Genomic DNA, 23062 nt, shown 5'->3' with positions numbered 1-23062 from the left:
CATTAATATATTAAAGTAAATTATAAAATATGATAGTCTCTAACTTAACTGTATTTTTGCAGTGTGTCTTACTTTTATAAATTGTTAGAACTGTACCGGAGTTCATAAAACAAAAACAACTCGTACATGCAACCCAAATGGAATCATGAACCGGGTCGAGTGATTCATTAAGAAGAGTCGGTTCGATTCGAGTTCACGAGCTTTGAATCATTATTGACATTTCTTAATAATCGATGCTAAGTGTAATTACAGTATAATTTTAGATGGATTTCAAACATGTCCGAGGGAAATTCTGCTGATTCTGGCTGATATCTACTGTCTTTATCAGTTGTTGAATAACCATTTTATTGTACGCGAAAGCTAGCTAAATTGCTAGCAAGCTTATCCTATGCGCCCATAATTTTCCAGTTGCCTAGCAACAGGGTTCTCGCTAGATGAGTCAACCTTAACAACCTTTCCTTTTTTGTAGTTGTTTTTTAGTGTTATAAATTATGCATGTCGAGGAACATCATACCATTATTTTTGCAGTGTTTCTTACTTTTAAATATTTTCCATAACTGTACCGAGTTCATAAAACTAAATACAGCACGTAGCTGCAACCCAAATTTTGATTGAAATTGAATCATGAACCGACTCGAGTGATTCATTAAGAAGATTCGGTTCGATTCAATTCGAGTTCACGAGTTGTGAATCAATATTGACATTTCTTAGTAAACGGTGCTAAGTGTAATTACAGTATAATTTTAGTTTAAGGATTTCAAACAAGTCTGACGGAAATGTTGCTGTCCCTGACAATTCTGACTGATATCTACTGTCTTTATGAATTATAAAATAAATTATAAGCTAAATGGTTAGCAAGCTTATCCTATATGCCATTAATTTTCCAGTTGCCTAGCAACAGGGCTCTAGCTAGACGAGTCCACCTTAACACTAGATAATCCCTTTTTTTAGTTGTTTTTTTTAGTAATATTAATTATACATGTCGTGGAACATCATACCATAACAACATAACTGATAATACAAAGAACATGATCTTGTAAGATTCGTAAAATTATGACTATACTGTGAGAACAGTGTTGCTAGGCAACAAGCTAGCCGCTTTAGCTACCTAGCACACAACTGCTGGACCTTTTATACAGGATGAATAAGGACAGTGTTTGTGGAAATGAGACATGTTTCTTAGAAACACACATGAATCCATTTTAAAGCGAAATGTGTTGCGTTAATTTTACGTACTTAAGTAAACTATAGTTAAATATGTATAAGGAGAGAGAGAGCTGTTTATAGCGGGCTCTAGTGGTCACACCTGGTACTACAGGGTTTTGGTACCAACTAATTCAGCACTGACGTAACTCATTAAATCATACACTAGTTACTTTTTTCCCTTTTTTGGTTACTGAATATGAATAAAATAATAAACATCTTGTTTATTCAGTTTATTAATCCTTTGTTCACCAAATATCTGAGGAAAACCTGATCTTCTTCTTCTTTCGGCTTTTCCCTTCAGGAGTCGCCACAGCAAATTATCTCTCTCCACCTATCCCTATCTTCTGCATCCTCAACTCTTGCACCTTTAGCTTCATATCCTCATTTATTACATCCATATACCTCCTCTATGGCCTTCCTCCTGCCTGGCAGCTCCATGTCCAACATTCTCCTCACTCTCCCTCCTATGAACATGTCCAGACCATCTTAATCTGGCCTCCCTAACTTTGTCCCCCCAAACATCCAACATGAGCTGTCCTTCTGATGTACTCGTTCCTAATCCTATCCTACCTCCAGCTCTGACTCTTGTCTCTTCCTCAGTGACACTGCCTCTAAACCATACAGCATGGCCGGTCTCACCACTGTCTGGTACACCTTCCCCTTGCTTTCTCGCCGATATTTTTCGTAAATGTAAAAGACTATGTGCTAAGTAACTAAAGCCTCAGCCTCAGCAACACAGTTAGTAACATGTAATTGTGTGAACTCGAATGATTTAATTTCTATTCCCCAAAACAAATTTTGGTAGTCTGAACTAGACGCCCAGAGGCGATGTTTGGATTTAATTTAATCACACATCATTAAAGTGGCAGAAAATCAGTCACTCTTGCTGAGCACTTAAATACAAGTGCTGGATAGGTATTTGTTTGCACATTCCCAGACCAGCGTTGTGTTTTAATGCCGGTTATTTCCCAATCCACTATTTTGCAATATTTTACATTCATAAATAACTCACAATCATTTACTGATTCACGGTGTTTGTCTGTGCGGTACGCTCCATTTTGCTCGGGTTATACTGTATGCTGTAGTCCTGCTGATCTCAGGGCTTCTTTAAAAGGCTTAGTGGTTGACCACATGGCCCGTGTTTGCTCGCGTGAACCTTCTAATGTCACAAACACGCCGGTTTGTTTGGTCATGGACATGAAGCGTAGATTTCTCTGTTGATTCTCTGCGCACCTGTGTAACGGCTCTGTTGGATCTCGTCCACATCAGAGAGGTTGCTTCCTTTAAAACCATGACCAAGCTTTTTTTAAAAGATAAGAAGAGCAGATTTAAAAAATATGAACACACACACACACACACAAGAGGACACATTCTACTAGATTGCTCATGTAATAGATATAAATAGCACATTATATTAAAATGAAAAGCAAGATATATCTCACCATTAACCGAGACCTAGACACGAGCCTCTAAAATGAGGCCTCCTGTAGGAGAACAACAGCTCAGTCATCTGCCTGAGTAATTTGTTTTTTATTTTTCAGATTTCATGTGTATTTTTAGTTCTGTGAGCACCGAATGTGGCCACCTTTTTTTTTTTTATCTAAAACCACAGCCAAAGGTGTCATTGTTTGTAAAGGAAAAACAACAAATGTTCATGACCACCAGAGACAACGAGGCACACCAGTGCAGTCATTTCTCTTTGTTGGACAGTATTGCAAAATGTAACTTCACTAAACCACTAACCACAGCGTAAGACCTCGTATTTCACCCTCAGGATTACAGCGCCCTGACAGTGAAAGACTGTTTTGAATAAAATGTCGTCTGTATTTCAGTAATTGATAAATCGCATTACTCACCCTAATAGTGATGAAAAATAATCAGCCACTGGGTTGTGCTGCCACTCTGAAGCTTGATTATTTTCCTATAACAGTGCATCCAACAGCAAATTATTTTTCCTGCATGATAAAGATTGACCACTGCGATAAACATGTCCTTCATTTTATCTCTTTATATTCACATTTCATTTTCAGGAAGTAAGTCCCTGCTCTCATTTACATTAAAGCAGCTATAAGCAGTCTTCACTCATCAGCCTGGCTTTCTTTTCTCTCTCTCTCTCTGTCTCTCTCTCTCTCTCTCTCTCATGAAATTATTAAATAAAAAACACAGCTTCTTTCCCGTGGCCGAGAAAAAGCATAGATATAAACTTAACAGCTTTACCTCTGCCTGTGTCAGAGCCCTTACACTGGAGATTCCTTCCATGTTAAGGATGTTAAATAAACCTCTCCATCTGACCAATCAGATTTCAGAATTTAAATACATGAGTAAGTGGTTTTTTTAAATAGAGTTTTCACGGCCCTGCCTAGTCATTATATGACTTTTAAGAAGTGAAGATTTAACAAGTTTAACTTCCGCCAATCATATAGTTTAAAGAGGAAATGAAACAGGGAAATATCAGGGATAAGAGCCGTATCACACGGTCAGATTCTCTGTAGCGGTTTATACTTAGCTAATAATAATGCATGCTCCATTTCAGGGATTTGTTTTGTTGAGTAGAGAGCCAGCGCAGGAAGTAGAGCCAAAAGATGTGGAAATGACTGTCACAGATCCAACATTTTTGCAGCTTATGCTAACTCTGTGTGTGTGTTTGTCCTAGAAAAGAAAATACGTCTTGTTTTTTAGACTATAGATAAATTAAAGATCTGTCTTGATTGTGCTTGATTTCAGCAAATTGATCACATCTTAGCTAAAAGCTGGGTGAAAAGGCTTGTAAGTAAAACTAGGGGTAAAGACACACTGTGTAAACACCCATCAGGGAAAGTCGTGCCAAGATTAGAGTTCTGAATTTCCTAACAGATTGCATAACTCGGTGATCTGTCCTTAGTCCCAGGATAAGAGATTGCACTGGTTTAGAAGTTTGGGGATTGAAACCCTGATGTTAATCGATGGGTTTTTATCCTCAAACATGCCCATTTTCTGACAAATGAATAGGGATCATCTCCAGGAATCATCGAGGAACAGAAACAAAATCATCCAGCTTTATAAAACTGACCTGTCCTCGTTATATTTTTCGTTTTCTAGCATCATGATGTTGTTTTGTGAGATAAGAGAGGCAAGGCTGAGTAAGAGGGGGAAACAGAGGAGGCTGCCTGATATATCCCCCCCACTATAAGAATATGTATAATATTAAATATTAAAGGATTTATTATTTAATTTTTGATTTATTATTTAATTAATGATTTAGTATTTAATATTAAGGAATATTAAAATTTTATTGCTGACATGCACAACCATACACAGTATACCATAATACATATATATATATACTATATTGCCAAAAGTATTCGCTCACCTGCCTTGACTCGCATATGAACTTAAGTGACATCCCATTCCTAATCCAAAGGGTTCAATATGACGTCGGTCCACCCTTTGCAGCTATAACAGCTTCAACTCTTCTGGGAAGGATGTCCACAAGGAGTGTGTTTATGGGAATTTTTGACCATTCTTCCAGAAGCGCATTTGTGAGGTCACACACTGATGTTGGACGAGAAGGCCTGGCTCTCAGTCTCCGCTCTAATTCATCCCAAAGGTGTTCTATCGGGTTGAGGTCAGGACTCTGTGCAGGCCAGTCAAGTTCATCCACACCAGACTCTGTCATCCATGTCTTTATGGACCTTGCTTTGTGCACTGGTGCACAGTCATGTTGGAAGAGGAAGGGGCCAGCTCCAAACTGTTCCCACAAAGTTGGGAGCATAGAATTGTCCAAAATGTCTTGGTATGCTGAAGCATTCAGAGTTCCTTTCACTGGAACTAAGGGACCAAGCCCAGCTCCTGAAGAACAACCCCACACCATAATCCCCCCTCCACCAAACTTTACACTTGGCACAATGCAGTCAGACAAGTACCGTTCTCCTGGCAACCGCCAAACCCAGACTCGTCCATCAGATTGCCAGATGGAGAAGCGCGATTCGTCACTCCAGAGAACGCGTCTCCACTGCTCTAGAGTCCAGTGGCGGCGTGCTTTACACCACTGCATCCGACGCTTTGCATTGCACTTGGTGATGTATGGCTTGGATGCAGCTGCTCGGCCATGGAAACCCATTCCATGAAGCTCTCTGCGCACTGTTCTTGAGCTAATCTGAAGGCCACATGAAGTTTGGAGGTCTGTAACGATTGACTCTGCAGAAAGTTGGCGACCTCTTCGCACTATGCGCCTCAGCATCCACTGATTCTGATTATTTGGATGGGTGAGCGAATACTTTTGGCAATATAGTGTATATACATATAATTACTATTAAACACTGTGAGAACCCAAAAGCATGGGCTGATGATTACAACCAGAATATATGAATATATTACGCCAGGAACCAGTTAATCATCACTGGTTTAATGGTTTCTATCTGATTCCAGAATTTTTGGTAGCTATAAAACACCACCACTGTAGTGGCTTCCAAGAAGTTTAGTTGATCACAGACACCACAAGACACAGGGATTCGTTAGATGTAAGGAGTTAAATAGACCTAAATGTCAAATCTAAACCTGTCCCCAGTAAAATTGGACGAGTCTGATCCCAACATTTTCTTCTACACAGATGTGCCAGGTTTATCAGAGCAATTAGCCTCAGTGTTTCCAGGTAGAGCTTCAGTAAAAGGGCAGGGAGACCGAACACATGTTTACTGATTACATGCAGGTGAAAGTATTTCTGCTTAGTTGATAAAGCATGATATCAGGCAGAGATGGAATGATCGTAAATAACTGTAAAAAAATAAAAAATAAATTAGCAGCAATTTCAACTTCCATTGGATCTGTTTTATGTTTTTAATGTTTCTGGAGATTTGTACAAGCTTTTCCTAATGCATCCTGATGTCTTATCTCATTCACCCCCCCCACCCCCCCATTCTGGAATGGTTCCTATCCATGATAGAAGGCACTATTGTAGTGTTTAAAATGTTCCTAATGGAAATGTGAAGGAATCTGATGGACACATGATGCAAACTACCGAGCTGGTTTGCATCATGTGATGGAAACCATAAGATACTTGAGTATAGCGTTTTCTTTGAAAAAACCACATTATACTTCCCATTTCATTTTTTATTATAAAGGCTGACTTTTCACATTTTACTCGAGTCCACTTTTACAACAGAGTAATACTCTCGACTCTCTGCGTCCACTTAAACAATGTGTAACAACATTGAAGTATTGTTTTTATCCTACCTTGTAGAAATACCCACAATTCTGTGTGTTTCAATTCTTCTTTTCCACTAAGACCATGTATATATATATACATGTATATATATATATATATATATATATATATATATATATGTATATATAAAATTTGTTACTATTACATATATAATGCACTTAATACGAGCTCTTTTAAATGAACTTTATGAATAAATCCTAGCTACAGAAAGGTGAGAGCTCAGTGAGACGTAATAAAACTCTAAGATCTGTGGGTTTATGTGAAAAGACAGAAGGATATTATTAATTCTCTGAACTGTTTCAGAAGCACACAGGACTTTAAAGCTAGTGCCTTACATCATTAGAATATAATGCACATTCCTGTGGTTGCCAAGGTCTGAGGTTGAGAAACAATGACTTCACTGCATACGGGTCGGTGTGCGACGACACATTTCTGTCTAATCACATCAACACTGTTTGCAAACAGAAACACGAGGCATGTTTTTTTTTTAATCACAGTAATTTGCTATAATTGCAGTTGCCATGTATTACTATAACACGCCGATCGCTAACCTGATCCAGGAGATCTGCTGAAGATATTTATGAAGGCAGACCTCCAGGAACAGGATCAGTAATCAGGGCTCCTCAGCTGCTCTAATTACCATAAAAGTGCAGTGAACTCCATAATTATTCACACCCTGAGTGTCCAGAGTGAGTAAACTGATATTAACTAGCATAATATGCAATAAACTTCGGAAATAACAGATTTATTTGTGAATTTTTAATGAAATGTTATGAAAATGTTTGCATACTGCGTATAAGGAGACTTGTATATCGTTCCAGTTGCATAATTATCAACGAGTGAAGTTAAAATTGCTTATGTCAAATCAAAAAGCTTTTTATTGTCATTTCGACCATATATAGCTGACACAGTACACAGCTACATCATGCTACATAAAACCACACAGAGCTAAAAGAAAGTTGTCCTAGGTACATAAAGTGCAACGTGTGCAAGCAGTACAAGACAGACAATACAAAACAAAACAGTACAGGACGGATACACAAAATACACAAAATAGTGCAGACCAGGGTACATTCTGTGTAATATGTTATACAGTCCAATGTGCAAAAATAGGAGAAGTGTAATCAGAGGGTTCTTGTAAACATATACACTTCTGCATAGCAGCAATTGGTGGCAGTTTGAAATCTAACTCAGTTACATACCCTCAAAACTAATTCCAAATCTGTAAATGAAAATTTAAATCTGGCTGTTCCATTAGGACAAAAGTAATGGCACCCTATAAAAGCAGGAAGTGTTGATGTGTATCTGTGGCAGCTGACGGGCTTCGCTGCAGTGGCTGAGCTGCATTACTGGATGTTTCATGCATGCCATAGCTCTCTGGGAACTCTTGGAATTTTGTGGGCGTGGCTAATAGTAAATCAGTTTTACTGTGAACAATTACGATTACACAATTACAGCTGATCCAGATTTATCTATCTATCTATCTATCTATCTATCTATCTATCTATCTATCTATCTATCTATCTATCTATCTATCTACCTCCCTGTCTATCTATCTATCTATCTATCTATCTATCTATCTATCTATCTATCTATCTATCTATCTACCTCCCTGTCTGTCTGTCTATCTATCTATCTACCTCCCTGTCTATCTATCTATCTATCTATCTATCTATCTATCTATCTATCTATCTATCTATCTATCTATCTACCTCCCTGTCTGTCTGTCTGTCTATCTATCTATCTATCTATCTATCTATCTATCTATCTATCTATCTATCTATCTATCTATCTATCTATCTACCTCCCTGTCTGTCTGTCTGTCTGTCTATCTATCTATCTACCTCCCTGTCTATCTATCTATCTATCTATCTATCTATCTATCTATCTATCTATCTATCTATCTATCTGTCTATCTATCTATATCAGATATTGGAATTGATTCAAACAATGTCAAGGTCACAGAAAGGTCAAATATCTGAAATTCAGGAGCTTTTTCCCCTTTTTTCCCCATCATAAAGTTAATCCGAGCATACATATTTGCAAAGAAAATGTTATAAAAATGAATATCAAATAAATGCACAAGTAAAAAACTTTCAGCACTGATTATTGTTAACGTGCACAAATCAGGTAATTTATATGCAGTTCAAAATGCATTTAAGCGAAACCGAGGAGGTCTGGAACAATAAAGATGGGGTGCTTATACTTCTTCAGGAAAATAAATACAGTATTTAATAAGAAAACAAGTTTGTGAACAAAACTATTCTATCTTTTAGACTGGAAAAACGACAAATTGCATGGAATGTTCATTTTATGTTTTTTTTTTGTAAAGGAACTGTGATATGATCCCCAACAAAGGGTTTAAAGTTTCCTTAAATCAAATTATTGTCCAAAAAAATAAAAGGTGCACAAGACAATGACAGAGCATGTTTTTTTCCTTTTACAAAGAAGAGCTGGTAAACAAAGCCGACGGGTCGAGCGCGCGCTCTCTGATTGGCTAGGCTTGGTCACGTGTCAACCCTGTGCAAATTGCGCGTTCATAAAGCGCATCGGAGGCGCGCAGGAGAGTAAACACTTCTCGACGCTCTGGCTCGCTTTATTCTTTAATTTCGCCCTTTTTCGGCGACAAAAACCTTTGAAAAGGGTTTTATTTCTTTCCGACTTCAGCTACAGTGATAGCTAAGTTTGGAAAGGAGAGGATAGAGGAGGAATATTGGTGCGGTCTGTATGCGTTTGGTTTCTGCAGGGAGTTGATCGGTTTAACAAGGACGGAATATATATCTATTTTTATTTCTTTTACTGCATAAAACGTATAAAGTGAAGGCGAAATGGAAAGCTCAACAACTAAAAAGAGCTGTTGTGGTAAGTGATACATGCGATAGGATACATCTGTAATCACAATAACACTCGTAGTCTTTTCACCCCCTATTCATTTCTAAAACTATTACTAAATTATTATCATTATTATTTTTCTTTCTTTGTGCAGATTCTGTGCGTGACTTTTTCACATCTGCGAAGTTTCTTATCTATGTTGGACATGCTCTATCAACCTGGGTGAGTCTACTGTAGATTTAACTGAGAATTAATAAACATATGCAAGTTTTACATTTGCAAATATTTCCTTTTTGTGTATTTATACACGCCAAAAGCATGCTTCATGTTTCATATCTGATTAGATTAATAAACGCTCTGGTAACACAGAACAAGACGAGTATTATTATAAAGTGGTGTATAATTATAACGGATAACTGTTTATTATTATGTGATTATGTGCTCTTGAGAGGAAGTTGCGTTAATAAAAAAAAATACGTTTTTGTGTGTTTTTTTTTTTAGTTTATTAAATTGTGTTTATGAACACAGTTGGATACTGATATAAAATGTTAGTAAATTTGTTACGAGTATTTTTAAGGTGACTATTTACTGTTTATAAGGACTTTTTTTTTTTAATTGGAAATGTGCCAACAAATCAATTGCTACTGCATTAATTAATTATTTATTAAAAAAATTATTTTTATTTATTATTTAAAAATAATAATAATGTATGAAATAGTGGTCGCCAATGGAGATATAAAAGTATTGGTGATATTTTCTGTATATCTGTATTTTTACGCATCTCTGGTAGTTTTATGAACTGACATCTCTGTTGATTTGTCCTGCAGGGAGACCGCATGTGGAACTTTGCCGTGGCTGTGTTTCTGGTCGAGTTGTATGGAAACAGTTTGCTCCTGACCGCTGTGTACGGCCTGGTGGTGGCAGGATCGGTGCTATTGCTCGGAGCCATCATTGGAGACTGGGTGGACAAAAACGCTCGACTCAAAGGTAAAAGTTCCCCTGTGTTTACTGCTCTGTGTTCACGTGCCTGCACTCACACTCCTGCTCTGGAATAATAAATAGTGAAATATAATTTCTAATATCTGATCCTGCAGGAAATGTCAGGTGATAAGGTGTTGATTTGCGTTTGTTTGCAGTGGCCCAGACGTCTCTGCTCGTCCAGAACAGTTCAGTAATCTTGTGCGGTATCCTGCTGATGCTGGTTTTCAACTTTAAAGACCAGCTCACCCACCTCTATAATGGATGGCTGCTGGTGAGTGCCTGAGGAACTGTGGGTTAAACAGGTCATGCTGGATTAATAGTAAAAAAAAAAAAAAAGGTTTAAAAAAACTAGTAATAGTAAAAAAGTATAAAAAAAAAAAAAATGAAGTAGAATCTTTTTTGCTTAAAATTCAAGGTTTGATTTTTATTTTAGTTACAGCTTTCTGGGATTTAAGCTGTTTAGCTACAGCTTTTAATAGTTTCTAGCTACCAATTTTGAGCTTTTACAATTTTTTACAATTGTACTTTTTTAACCATAGAGATTATACAATTTTGGAGTTTAGTAGTTTTGAACTCTAGTTTTTGGGGGTTTTAGTGTTTAAGTTACAGTGTTTTGAGGTTTTAACAGATTTTAGCTAGAATGTCTTACAGCAGAATATTTTTGCTACAGTTTAGTCTAGGTATGCCATTTTTAGGTAGGATTGTAGCTACAATTCTCAGGATTTTAGCTACAATACCGTACAATTTGTACGTTTTAGCAGGTTTTGGCTGTGTATATGTAAATCTATGGTCATGAATTGAATAAACATTCAGTGCAGGTGAATTTAGTTCGCATTTATTCAAACATCAGTAAATACTCATATTAAATATCTTTGTTAATTGGTTACTGACGGTTTATTAAATCTAATTGGTAATGTAAAAGCATTAACAAAATCTAATACCATGCTCTTAGTATAGTCTATTTTATTTTATATTTCCCCTTTTCAGTATACAGGTAATGTTAAAATTAGGAAAGAAAACTAACTACAAGTTCAGAAAGTTCCTTCCTTTCAAACCGCCCTGGAGTCAAATGACAGAAAGCGACGTTCTTGTAGAGAAGTGTATAGGTCAAAGGGCAAATAGCAGCTCTCTTTCGCCTAGAAACGGATAAGAAGCGCAAGGTATGCTGGGTTACTGACACCTTATCTTTGCTTAAAGGATCGGTTAGCGTTAATTCCAGCCCATTTTTTTTTCACTCCTTCTATTCTCGGCTTGTTAATTAGTGTTCTGTATAAAAGCATGTTGCTCCTATGTATGTGAGGAATGTTCTGGAAGTTGAACAGGGTTAAAGCTCAAGCTGAACACGTCACTGTGCCTGTTCAGCAGAACACTGGGGCCTGGACGTGTGCAAAAGAGGCGTGTTGTTGAGCTGGTATTAGCACACGAGCCTTTTTCAACAGCTGTAACCTGGTAACACAGATAAAAAACAAAAAAAAGCATAGGCATGTTTCTGACTGTAAACAGGCTCGTGAAGGTCCAGCTGTGTCCTTTAAGATAAATTGTGTTATTGTTGTTCTAGTCTGTATCTCAGTGTAGGCATTTCTACACATTATTATTATTATTATCTTATATTAAATGAATATTATTAAGGTATTAATTTAGAAATTCATCACACCTGCAGTGTTGTGTTTTGTTTTTTTGCATTTCTGGTCACCATACAGGTTTAGATGAACAGTCTATAGTCTTCCTGTTGCACCGCACAAATTATAAGCCCCGCCTTTTTCCTGTTACCGTTACACTGATGATAAAGCGCCACATGAATGATACAGTATCAGAGGTGGTGGATTTACTTAAATGGATGAAATAGAGGGGTGCCAGTACTTTGTCCAGAGCAACAGATTGACTGCGGTCAGTAATTTAAGATGTATAAAGTGACCGATACGGTAGCAGGACCTGTAAAATGGTCAGTGAGTGTATAATAAGGTATGAAATGTACATGAAATGTAAAACATTTTGTTTTTTATTATTATTATTATTAGTTAGTTAGTTAGTTAGTTAGTTAGTTATTACAATGTGGTTAATTTATTTTTGAGCTGTGACTGAAAAAAGTGTTTCACAGAATACAAAAAATATACAGAATCCATGACATATATACATGACTGGATATCAGTATTATTAGTGGTAAAATTAATAGAAATAGACTAACTAGTAGTAGAAGACAAACTACTAATAGTTTTAGAACTAGTAATGAGAGTGTTAGAAATAGTGTTATTATTGTAAGTGATAGCAGTTGTAATGTGGTAATAGTTTTAATTGTAGAAGTGAGTAGTAGTTGTAATGTTAGTAGTAGAAATAATGTTAATTTGACTAGTGGTAGTGCTGTACTTGCAGAATTTGCAGCAGTAGTAGTAGTAATAATAGTAGTACTATTAGTGTTCATTGTAGAAGTGATAGTACTGGTAATGTTATTGTTTGTAGAAGTAATAGTAGTGGTAGTATTGTTAGTAGAAGTAATAGTAATGGTAGTAGTGGTGGCACTAGTAGGCATAATAATACAGTGGGAACCTCGGCATACAAATTTTCTCCCTTACGAATTTTCGCCTTAAGAATTGAAACTGTAATAAAATGTATATTGTGTGTTGGTTGCAGTCGACGTGAACAGATGTGTCACAGGTTTGTTGTTGTTTTGCAGACGTTTTGCTACATTATGGTTATCACCATCGCCAACATTGCGAACCTGGCCAGCACGGCCATGTCCATCACCATTCAGAGGGACTGGGTGGTGGTGGTGGCTGGAGATGACCGCAGCAGCCTGGCAGGTCAGAACACAACGCCGATGATACACAACATTCTGTTTTTTATTTACTATAGAAGAAGGACATGTCATAGTTAGTTAGTTCCTGTTCTCACTTACATTATAGCAGCTGTAAACCATCATTCCCTCACCTCTCACTTGGAAATTCTGTGTATCATGTTACCAAGGAACCAAATGTTTTATGATCAACAAAGGTTAAATGTTAATAATCCCAGAATATAATTGCATCACTGTCATCGTCTCCATCATCATCATCTGCAACTGTCTAAATGACTTTAACGAAATCTCAGGGTAATTACACCTCCAAGTCCATTTGCAGTGAGTTAATCACTTTCTGTGAGTGCCATAAACCTGCTGTAATAAAACGCTTGGAAGAAATCCCACCAATCTATACAGCTGCTCCCAGTGCGGTCACTCAGATAGCGGGATAAAATAACAGGAAACTCTGGGTTAACGATCGCATTCGGAAATTATATTCAACATGGGAAATAAGGGTCATAAAAAGTTATTGTATATTAATATATTGTTGTGTTTATTGTATTCGAAGCCTAAATGTGGTTAATAATTTTCCTACCAGCATGACACTAAGGGTTTTATTTCTTGCACAACATCTCTATGAGTGATAAATAATTTATTTTCTTTTCTTTTTTTTTACTTTCTGTTCTAGACATGAACGCCACGGTGAGAATCATCGACCAGCTGACTAACATCCTAGCCCCGATGCTGGTGGGCCAGATCATGGCGTTCGGTTCCCATTTCATGGGCTGTGGCTTCATCTCAGGCTGGAACCTGGGCTCCATGTGTCTGGAGTACTTCCTGCTGTGGAAGGTGTACCAGAAAACTCCAGCACTGGCCATCAAGGCAGGACAGAAAGACTATAGCAACCAGGAGTTGAAGCAGCTCAACGTTCAACAAGGTGGGAATTTTTTCATGCTTTGTCATTTTTTGAGGAACCCTGCATCCGTTTTCCCTTGACTACTATGCTTTCTCATGTGATGTTGTTCTCTCAGAGCTGGAGAATGGTGAAGGCCTGGCTGAAGGTTCACACCTGATGAACGAGGGATCTGTGGTGAAGCCCGAGACAAAGGAGAAGCAGGGCTGCTGCTATCAGATGTCTGAACCCCTGCGCACTTTCCGTGACGGCTGGGTCGCCTACTACAACCAGTCCATCTTCTTCGCCGGCATGTCGCTCGCCTTCCTCTACATGACCGTCCTGGGTTTCGACTGCATCACCACTGGATACGCCTACACGCAGGGCCTGAACGGCTCCATCCTCAGCATGCTGATGGGAGCCTCGGCCGTCTCGGGTATCTGCGGCACCGTGGCCTTCACGTGGGTGCGCAAGAAGTGTGGCCTCATCCGCACCGGGTTCCTCGCCGGCATGGCTCAGCTGTCCTGCCTCATGCTCTGCGTCGTGTCCGTGTTCGTCCCCGGAAGTCCCTTCGACCTGAGCGTCTCTCCCTTCCAGAGCATGATCAGCCACCTGCTGGGTGACAACGCGCCACTGCCTGAGGCTCCCACCATGGCCAGCGGGATCACCACCAGTCCCCAGGAGACGCTCAACATCTCCACCATGCAGGCAGAGGAAGTCCCGTACATCGAGTCCTATCTGTCTGTCAGTCTTCTCTTCGCTGGAGTTATTGCTGCTAGAGTGGGTGAGTAAATGTGCTTCATTAAAAATAAATACAGTTCCTCAGACACTGGAGATAAATTATACCAAGGCTGTGTGTTCAATCTGTTCTGTTTTGTTTACAAATTGAAGTTCAGTGCATTATTTAAATATTAGTATTAATATTAAAATGCAGAGAGATGAGTTTGGGTTCTATTTCTTTTCTGAGAGTTTTCCCAGGTGTCTCTTCTCCTCCTCCTCTGGTCTCTATAATCCTGTCTGAAGAAGGAAAGAAAAACTGTTCATTTTCTGTTCAGTCTTTTCTCACATCAGTCACATCGCTATGAACGATGGAATCTCCATTAGAGAGACGGATGTTTTGAAATGAGACCAAAAACCCCACAAAACCTCATTTAATAAATATGGGCACATACATGACACATTTTTAAAAAGAAAAGGGGGTACAAACTTTTGCAATCAGCTGTACTGTACATTATATTATGAGACGAAGTGTGTTACAAAGTGCAGACACTGGAGAGTAAATATTTAAGAGTTATATAAACATCTCCTTACAGAATACTTCAGCATATTTACCTTAATTTGTCCATCAAGCATGTCCCTGTGAGTGAGCCGTTACTATAGAAACGATTTATTTTCTCTTGATTATAGGAAAAAGAGAAACCGTAGTCAAATGTCAGAGTGACACGAGAGCTGTAAAGTCAACCTTTGAGGCCAATCGTCATTTGTGCTTGTGTGGCAGTAAAAAAAAAAAAATAGCTGTGTTTCATCAGCTGACTCGGTTATTTCCTCTGCTCTCTTTCAGGTCTTTGGTCTTTCGATTTGACCGTGACCCAGCTCATCCAGGAGAACGTCGCCGAGGCGGAGCGAGGGGTCATCAACGGCGTCCAGAACTCCATGAACTACCTCTTGGACCTGCTGCACTTCATCATGGTGATCCTGGCGCCCAACCCCGAAGCTTTCGGCCTGCTGGTCATCATCTCCGTCTCCTTCGTCGCCATGGGGCACATGATGTACTTCAGGTACGCCTTCAAGAACCTCGGGACTCGGCTGTTCCTCTGCTGTTCGCCCGAGCAGAAAACAGACCCGGATTCTCCCTCTCTTCCATCCGTGTAAGCCGTTGAGAAGGACGCTTCCTTATCCCTACTACGACAACGTGTGTTTTTTTTTTTGTATGTTGCTCTGAAACACTGCATGATCGTACTAACAGTGTGTCCACTCGTATCTAGCACTGTTCACCTCTGCAGAAAAGACGCGAAGGAAAAAAAAAAAACCCACGCAGAAACCTACCATCACTCGCTAGTTCCCTTTTATCTTATCGTGCTGCATGTGACCTGTATTTATTCCGCTTAGCTAGTGCATGCTTTATCCAGTACCATTTTAGCCGTGTATTGTTACTTAGTGCTTTGTTTGCTGTTTGTTTTTGAAATTCTCGCAGTTCAGGGGCAAAGAGTCACATTCAGGAATACACAAGATCTACAGTCTGACATCACGTCTCATCTATAGTCAGTATGTCAGCTATGGTGGTGCTAATGTGTTACTGCAAAAGCTATGCACTCACTCGCACTGCGTTGTTTTGTTTTAAATCCAAAGTGGAAATGAAAAGCGCTTCAGGGTGAGGGAGTGAGGGAAACCATCCGTCTGCCTTGCTATACATTCCAGGTGTTATATGTGAATATATTATAGTACAATACAATCTAATATCATGTAATAAATAGCTATATCTGCTTTGTACACCTGATTTCAAAGGTTTTTCTAATTATTTTACTCAAACATGACCACAGTGCATTAACCTGCAATATATTATACTAGATATGTCAAAATAGCTATTTCTGATTTTTTCTTATTTTTTCTTAATACCAGTCGTACCTGGCAACCCCTATGGCAAACTTATACAAAGTTTTTCGAGGGGAATTTTATTATTTTGAATATATTATCCCACTCAGTTATCCTGCATGGTCAAATCAACACCCTTTTTTTTTTTTAATCCATCTACGCCAAACTTGTTCCACAAGCACTTTAAGTGATTAAGGCTTATTAAAGCGCATCAATGCACATTCAGGTCCGTTTAACATTTTGCACAATTTCCTGCCATAGCAGGGTTCCAGCTGCACAAATCCAGCTTTAATAATCCAAAAAGAAAGAATGAAAGACACTGTACAGGGAGGAGAAGAAGAAGAAAATTAAGAAGAAAATCGCCAGGCTCCGTTTAGAATTCATTGGTCTTGCCGAAGTACAAAGTAAACACGGCGTATTTATTATTTCAGCATGGGTTTTGGAGGGAGGGACGTGTCAGACATCCTGCCAAACCAGAAAGTGCAGACGGTAGAGCCAACCTCTGTGTTTTTTGTGCCATGAAGAAGGTTTGAGAGCAGCACAGGTCAGCTGTAGAGGACAGGGAGGCTGTGTAGCAGAATGCTGAGTCAGCGCTGAGGGAAATGAAGGGCAGCTGGTTTCTGTCTGGACACGCAGGTGTTTTAACAAAAAACACGTTTTTTTTTCTTTCTTTCTTTCTTACTTACTTACTTTCTTTCTTTCTTTCTTTCTTTTTTTTTCCCCCCGCCCCAAATAACGTGAGCACATATCCAGCGACAGAACTGTTAAATATTAAGATTCTTGCTTCAGGACTTTACCTCAAACGTGGCTATTTACTACTTTGCTGAATGTTTGTGACAAAGAAATGATGTATTGTTTCCATCTTTGATATATGACTCTCTTTTTTTTTGTACATCTGTAAAGTTTTTGTTTTTATATGCACATATACTCGCCTACGTATATATACATAGAAAAATATCTATATTCTAGTGTTGTGTTCCGTCAGCTTTCCTGCTTTAATTCTTGTGATGTTATAAGTGTTATGTAATGAAACTTCACTGTAAGAGACACGGAGCAGACAGACGTGTGACACAGTGACACTCCACTCTGATGGAGGAACAGCAAACAGCTCAGGAGTCGTATGTTTCACGTGCATGGTTTAAAAAAAAAAAAAATGCAATAAAGACGTTTGTTTTTTCTCCAAACACAGAGACCGTGTGTTTTCTGCACAAAATGCACAAAAACTAAAGAGCTGATCTCAGGAAAGTTTCCTGGCTCGCACCCACCACTCGGTGTGCAGGGTCACATTCCTGCTCGCATTCATTCAAAGTGGCCTCTCTCACTGCAAAAGCTTTAAAGTGACAGACAGAGAGAGAGAGAGAGAGAGAGAGAGAGAGCACAAAGTTCACAGTTTAAAGATGATTTTGTGGAATGTTTCGGTGTTGGTCATGTCGCATGTTTCATTTTAACTTCTTAGAATTTAAAATGCTTGGAATTTTGGAGTAGAAGTAAACTGTACATAGAAGCATGACCAAAGTTAAAAGTATATAACACACACACACACACACACACCACCTTCTCTAACTTGGTGACTTTGCAACTTTACCGCATACTAATAACTAAGCAACACTGATTCCTAACAGACTAATCACTGATGCATTCTTCTTCACAACCAAACACTAATCACCAATGTTCTTGACAAATGACTCACTAATCGCTACACTAATCACCACTGGTTCCCAACAGACCAATCATTAATCACCACTGGTTCCCAAGAGACCAATCATTAATCACCACTGGTTCCCAAGAGACCCATCACTAATCACTGGTTCCCAAAAGACCAATCACTGATCCATTGTTCTTTACAGCCAAACACTATTGTTCCTGACAAACTAATCACCAATGTTCTTGGCAAACAACACACCAATCATTAATCACCAATTCTCTTGACAAACAACCTACTAATCACTAGCATTCCTGATAAACGAATCACTAATCACTATTGTTTTCAACAAACCAATCACTAGCGTTCCCGACAAACCAGTCACTAATCACCAATGTTCTTCACAAATGACTCGCTAATCACTAATGTTCCCAACAAACCAATCACTAATCACTAGCGTTCCCAACATACCAATCACTAATCACCAATGTTCTTGACAAACGACTCACTAATCACTATGCTTCCCACTTCATTGTTTTAAACTACTCCTAGTAATATATGAGAGTTCTTCCTTTTCTAAGCATTTATCTCATGTCTTTTCCCAGACTCCTCACTACCACCGCATCAGTGTGTCCACGCTCTTTATAGAATTTTGTAAATATATAAATACTGGGCTTGTAGCGCCATGACAACACATGAATTCTTATTATACATTTTATAATCTGTTTTTTTTCTATTCTAATAAAACTAATCTTTGAGTTTCTCTGACTCTAACCATGTTCCACACGTCTTCTGCAAATCTTCAGTCGACCCGTAACATGGTTTGATAGGTAAATAATCATGAGCCATCGATCAATATGGAAATTAGTCCACAACATCAGCTTACGGTGACAGAAAATACACTATATTACCAAAAGTTTTGGGACGTCTGCCTTTACATGAACATGAATGTAATATGGAGTTGCCCCGCCCTTTGTAGCTATAACAGCTTCAACTTTCCACAAGGTTTAGGAGTGTGTTTTGGGGATTTTTCTTGGTATGAAGCTGAAGCATTAAGAGTTCCTTTCACTGGCACTAAGGGGCCGAGCCCAACCCCTGAAAAACACCACCTGAATTCAACGATTTGGAGAGGTGTCCCAAAACTTTTGCCAATATAGTGTATAGGCAAAATACAGGCTAGAAGACATACTGGATATAAAAATGTTAGCCATGTGTTAATAGATGTTCAGAATTTAAACAAGCAAACATCAGAGATAAAATTTTCTGAGGAGTAATGCTGACTAAACTTTTCCTATTTATACCTTACACATTAGAATATAGTCACTTTACTTAGGTCTTATTAAAGATGCTATTCAAATTCTGTCCTTAGACAGGAAAAAAACGCAACTACATCTCAGAGAACGTCCAGAAATCATCCCCATCAAACTCCACAGGTCTGTTTCAGGCCTAGCTTCATCGACAGACAAGTGCCACTGAGGAACTGCTGGCACACGACCAACGTGCTGAATCCTGCAATTTCAAGGTCCAGTCGCATCTTGAGATAAACATGAGGAAGAGATAAGATAAAGCCATACAATTTCACGAAGACGTGACCAGGAGAAAGTGATCATTATAGTCTGTTCAGCTATAAAAAAAAGTGTTTATTAGGTTAAATATAAATGAAGGGATGAGAGGAAGTGGAAGTTATAGCATGAACACGTGGGTTTATTAAAGAACCTGTTTTATTTGAGGTCAATATGAAACACAGATTACGATCATTTCCAGAAACCTCGGGGCAATAATCTCTAGAGCTTTCCTTTTAAAATCTGTCATAAAACGGCCAGAAAGATCCTCAGTGGTGACGGAAAACTGTTTAAACTCAAACCCATTTGTTCTCTTCAAATTACTTATCAATATTTGATTTGAATTCTGGCTTTATTTTTAATGCGTCATTCCATTTGACTCTGAGTCGACTCTTTCGACTCCTGAAAGACTCCTCACCAATTTGTCCGTAATTAGACAACATTTACGATAATTTCTCAAGAGGGAGCAGGATTTTATTTTTTTAAATAAAACAAATGATAAACCAGAGTGATATAGTGTTATATCTGAGCATAAACATATCCAAAGCTTAAACTTTTACCTGATTCAATTAACAAATGCAAACGATTCAAATGGACCCTGACTAGGCTTTTTTTTTTTGTTAAGATGAATGAAGTCATGTCAATGAATAGCTCCAATGTTGAAGAGAGGTTTCCATAGAAACATTTGGATAATCGCTCAACAAATAAATTTTTTTTCTCATTCAATGTGTGAATTGATTTGTTCACAAGCGACACGTCTCTGGATATCAGGCAGTGACTTGAATTCCAATTCCGCTGTTCTTGTACAAAGTTCACAGCTAATTCAAGATGAACTCAGTAAACTCCTGAAGGGGAAAAAAAAACAGGAACAACTCAACACAGCAGTGACTCTGCCTCGGTTTATGTAACACCATGTTTGAGTCCCAGCTGTGTCTCTAAAACTAAAGTGTCCTAGTATTTTAAAAAGGTTCATAAATTACAGCTGAGCACTACATAACCACAGCTCCAGGTGTGTCATCTGTAACAACATGGCAGCAGATGCATGGTTTCTGCATCACTAGAATGTCATAGACTAATTTGCATATTCATTAACTGTCAGGATCATTTGCATATCCAAACATTATGTAAAGAAGGAAGATTTTCTGAAGAAAGTATAACAGATTATATCAGGTAAATGAGTTAGTTCTTTTAGGCATTTATACGACAAGCAAGAATGCAGTGGTTCCTGGTGGTGATGGACACATCATTCAAGAATGTGTTCACTCTGAAGTGATTGATGGTGGAAAATGCCTCAGCTCTTGTAGGTGATTGGTGTCGTGAGAACGAGTCAGCTTAATTAATTCTAACACAATTAGCAATAATTTAGGTTTTAAACACAATGCAATGCTATTACGGTGCTAGATCCAAGATGGCAGCCTAGATGCCTGCTCTACAGTGCTTTGTTTCTATTGTCCCGTTTTCATGCTAATTCAAATACACCAAAGACGAAGTTAGTTTTTTTTTATTCCACTACAAACCTGCACGAAAGAGTCTCCTCAATGCCTTAGGTACAAAGTATTCAATTCCCGTCTCAGTAGCTTGAAGGACGTAACCAGTTCTCAAGCATGAACTTTCCAAATACAGGCAATATATTCATTGTACCACTACGGAAAATCCAGTCTAGACCATTGCTACACTGTTTTAAAGGATGCTGTCTAGTCTGACCCCCAGCTTTAGGTCACTCTGAACATAATCTAAGGGTCTATTGTCATCTTCCGGTCTACAAGCAGAAGTCTCCTAGCCTGTAGACTGTAGATAGTGTTGACTGCATGGATTGGAGTGTGTTTGAAACTGCTGCTGATAACATAGCTCATGACAACATATCAACTTTTGCAAGAACGTGTCCCTATTTGAACTCAAAGAAAATCCAACATTGGCAAACCATGGGTTAGTGCAAACTCAGACAGTTAAGACAGGAAAAGGAAGTGGCCTACAACAGCAGAGACAAGATCTACGAGGCCAGATACATACTGGCAAAAGAAATCAGAGTAGCCAAAAACCAAGTATGATGAAAAGCGCGGTTTCAGCTCAGGTTTCATCCTCCCAACTCTGCCAAGAACGAGCAACTGGCTGAATGTGTTCTTATGCTTCTCAAGCTGTACTAACAATCAAAACAATGATGTAAACATACGTTTAAGAAGGAAGGAAGGAAGGAAGGAAGGAAGGAAGGAAGGAAGGAAGGGAGGAAGGAAGGGAGGAAGGAAGGTCTCACCTTACAGTCTGAAAATCAAGTGCAGTTCAAAAACCTCTAATCTACAGACAGATCTAGAGCTGTGTGTTGTAACACCTACAAATAATCCCAATACCCCAAAAACCTGCAACATGGATAGAGGATCTAAAGTCTGTAAGCCAGGGATGTCCAATCTAATCCACAAAGGGCCGGTGTGGGTGCAGGTTTTCATACCAACCAAGCAAAAACCACACCTGATATCACCTGTTTAATCAGCTTATCTTGGCCTTCATTAGACTCAGATATGGCTTCTCTTTACTTTGAATGAAAACCTGCACCCACACCGCCCCTTTCTGGATAAGATCGGACACCCCTGCTGTAAGGGAAGCAGAAGGTGAAGCTGAGTGAATCACATCCAGCACACTCAGCTCTGGCACCTCATCAAGGGTGCTTTACTCACTGATCTTCTCCATCTACACCAATGACTGCACCTCTCAATACCTCCGTATCAAGACCTTTTGAAGACAATAAGAACATCATCTACAATGACAAGGAGTCTGTATACAGACAGGAAGTTGATCAGCTTGTACACACTTGGTGCAGTCACAAAAGAACAAGTACAAAATTGTGGACATTGGCAAGAACTTTGAACCATGATCCCCTTTCTTGGCAATCACAGAAGTACCAGTAGCCAGAACTTGAAGTGGAAGAGCAATGTAGTCTCCATCATAAAGGCAGGATGTCCACCAGAGGAGGAAGTAAAACCTGCCTAAGGACCTGCTGTGGCAATTCTGCAGAGAAATCTTAGCCATCCTCTGTCATGCTCTGACCACAAACATTACGTTCAGACTGCAGAAGATGGTCAGGACAGCATCAGCTCCAACATCCCCTTCATCCAGAACCTGGATTCATCCAGAGTCAAGTAATGAAAACAAAAATAAAAATCTTGTCCTTTCTGGCACATGCTAAAATACTAACACACAAACACGAGTTAATTTCCTTCCTCTTTCTCTGTCATTGTTCTTAATGTGCTCTTCACTTTCGCTTATCCTGTGCTGTGCGATATTTAATCTCCGTGAAATACTTAGGCGTTTGAGCAACACTTGTAACAACCACCAAACCACCGTTACTCATTTCTGTGTATTTTACCTACCTTGTGTTGTAAAGCAT

General features: G+C 38.8%; 1 protein-coding gene and 1 long non-coding RNA gene across 3 annotated transcripts; one reads left to right on the top strand and one right to left on the bottom strand.

Annotated features, from left to right (window-relative positions):
• Positions 1–54: 54 nt before the first annotated feature.
• On the bottom strand, positions 55–3446 carry LOC131354189 (uncharacterized). 2 transcript variants are annotated; one of them, XR_009204714.1, is made up of 4 exons: positions 3424–3446; positions 3063–3161; positions 2649–2690; positions 55–2506 (listed from the first exon to the last, which is right to left on the bottom strand). It is a non-coding gene; the product is annotated as an uncharacterized LOC131354189 (long non-coding RNA). The 2 variants fall into 2 exon arrangements; XR_009204713.1 differs by lacking the exon at positions 3424–3446 and having other exon boundaries at positions 3063–3417.
• Positions 3447–8940: 5494 nt separating this feature from the next.
• Positions 8941–17663, top strand: slc40a1 (solute carrier family 40 member 1). The gene is made up of 8 exons (XM_058392295.1): positions 8941–9271; positions 9396–9463; positions 10069–10228; positions 10378–10493; positions 12894–13020; positions 13684–13932; positions 14027–14671; positions 15449–17663. The coding sequence occupies exons 1-8, from the start codon at positions 9238–9240 to the stop codon at positions 15757–15759; spliced, it is 1710 nt and encodes a 569-aa protein (XP_058248278.1). The 5' UTR covers positions 8941–9237; the 3' UTR covers positions 15760–17663.
• The last annotated feature ends 5399 nt before the right edge of the window (positions 17664–23062 follow it).

The sequence above is a fragment of the Hemibagrus wyckioides genome, linkage group LG06 (assembly GCF_019097595.1).
Source record: "Hemibagrus wyckioides isolate EC202008001 linkage group LG06, SWU_Hwy_1.0, whole genome shotgun sequence".
NCBI lineage: Eukaryota > Metazoa > Chordata > Actinopteri > Siluriformes > Bagridae > Hemibagrus > Hemibagrus wyckioides.
This window is presented reverse-complemented; position numbering and strand designations above follow the sequence as displayed.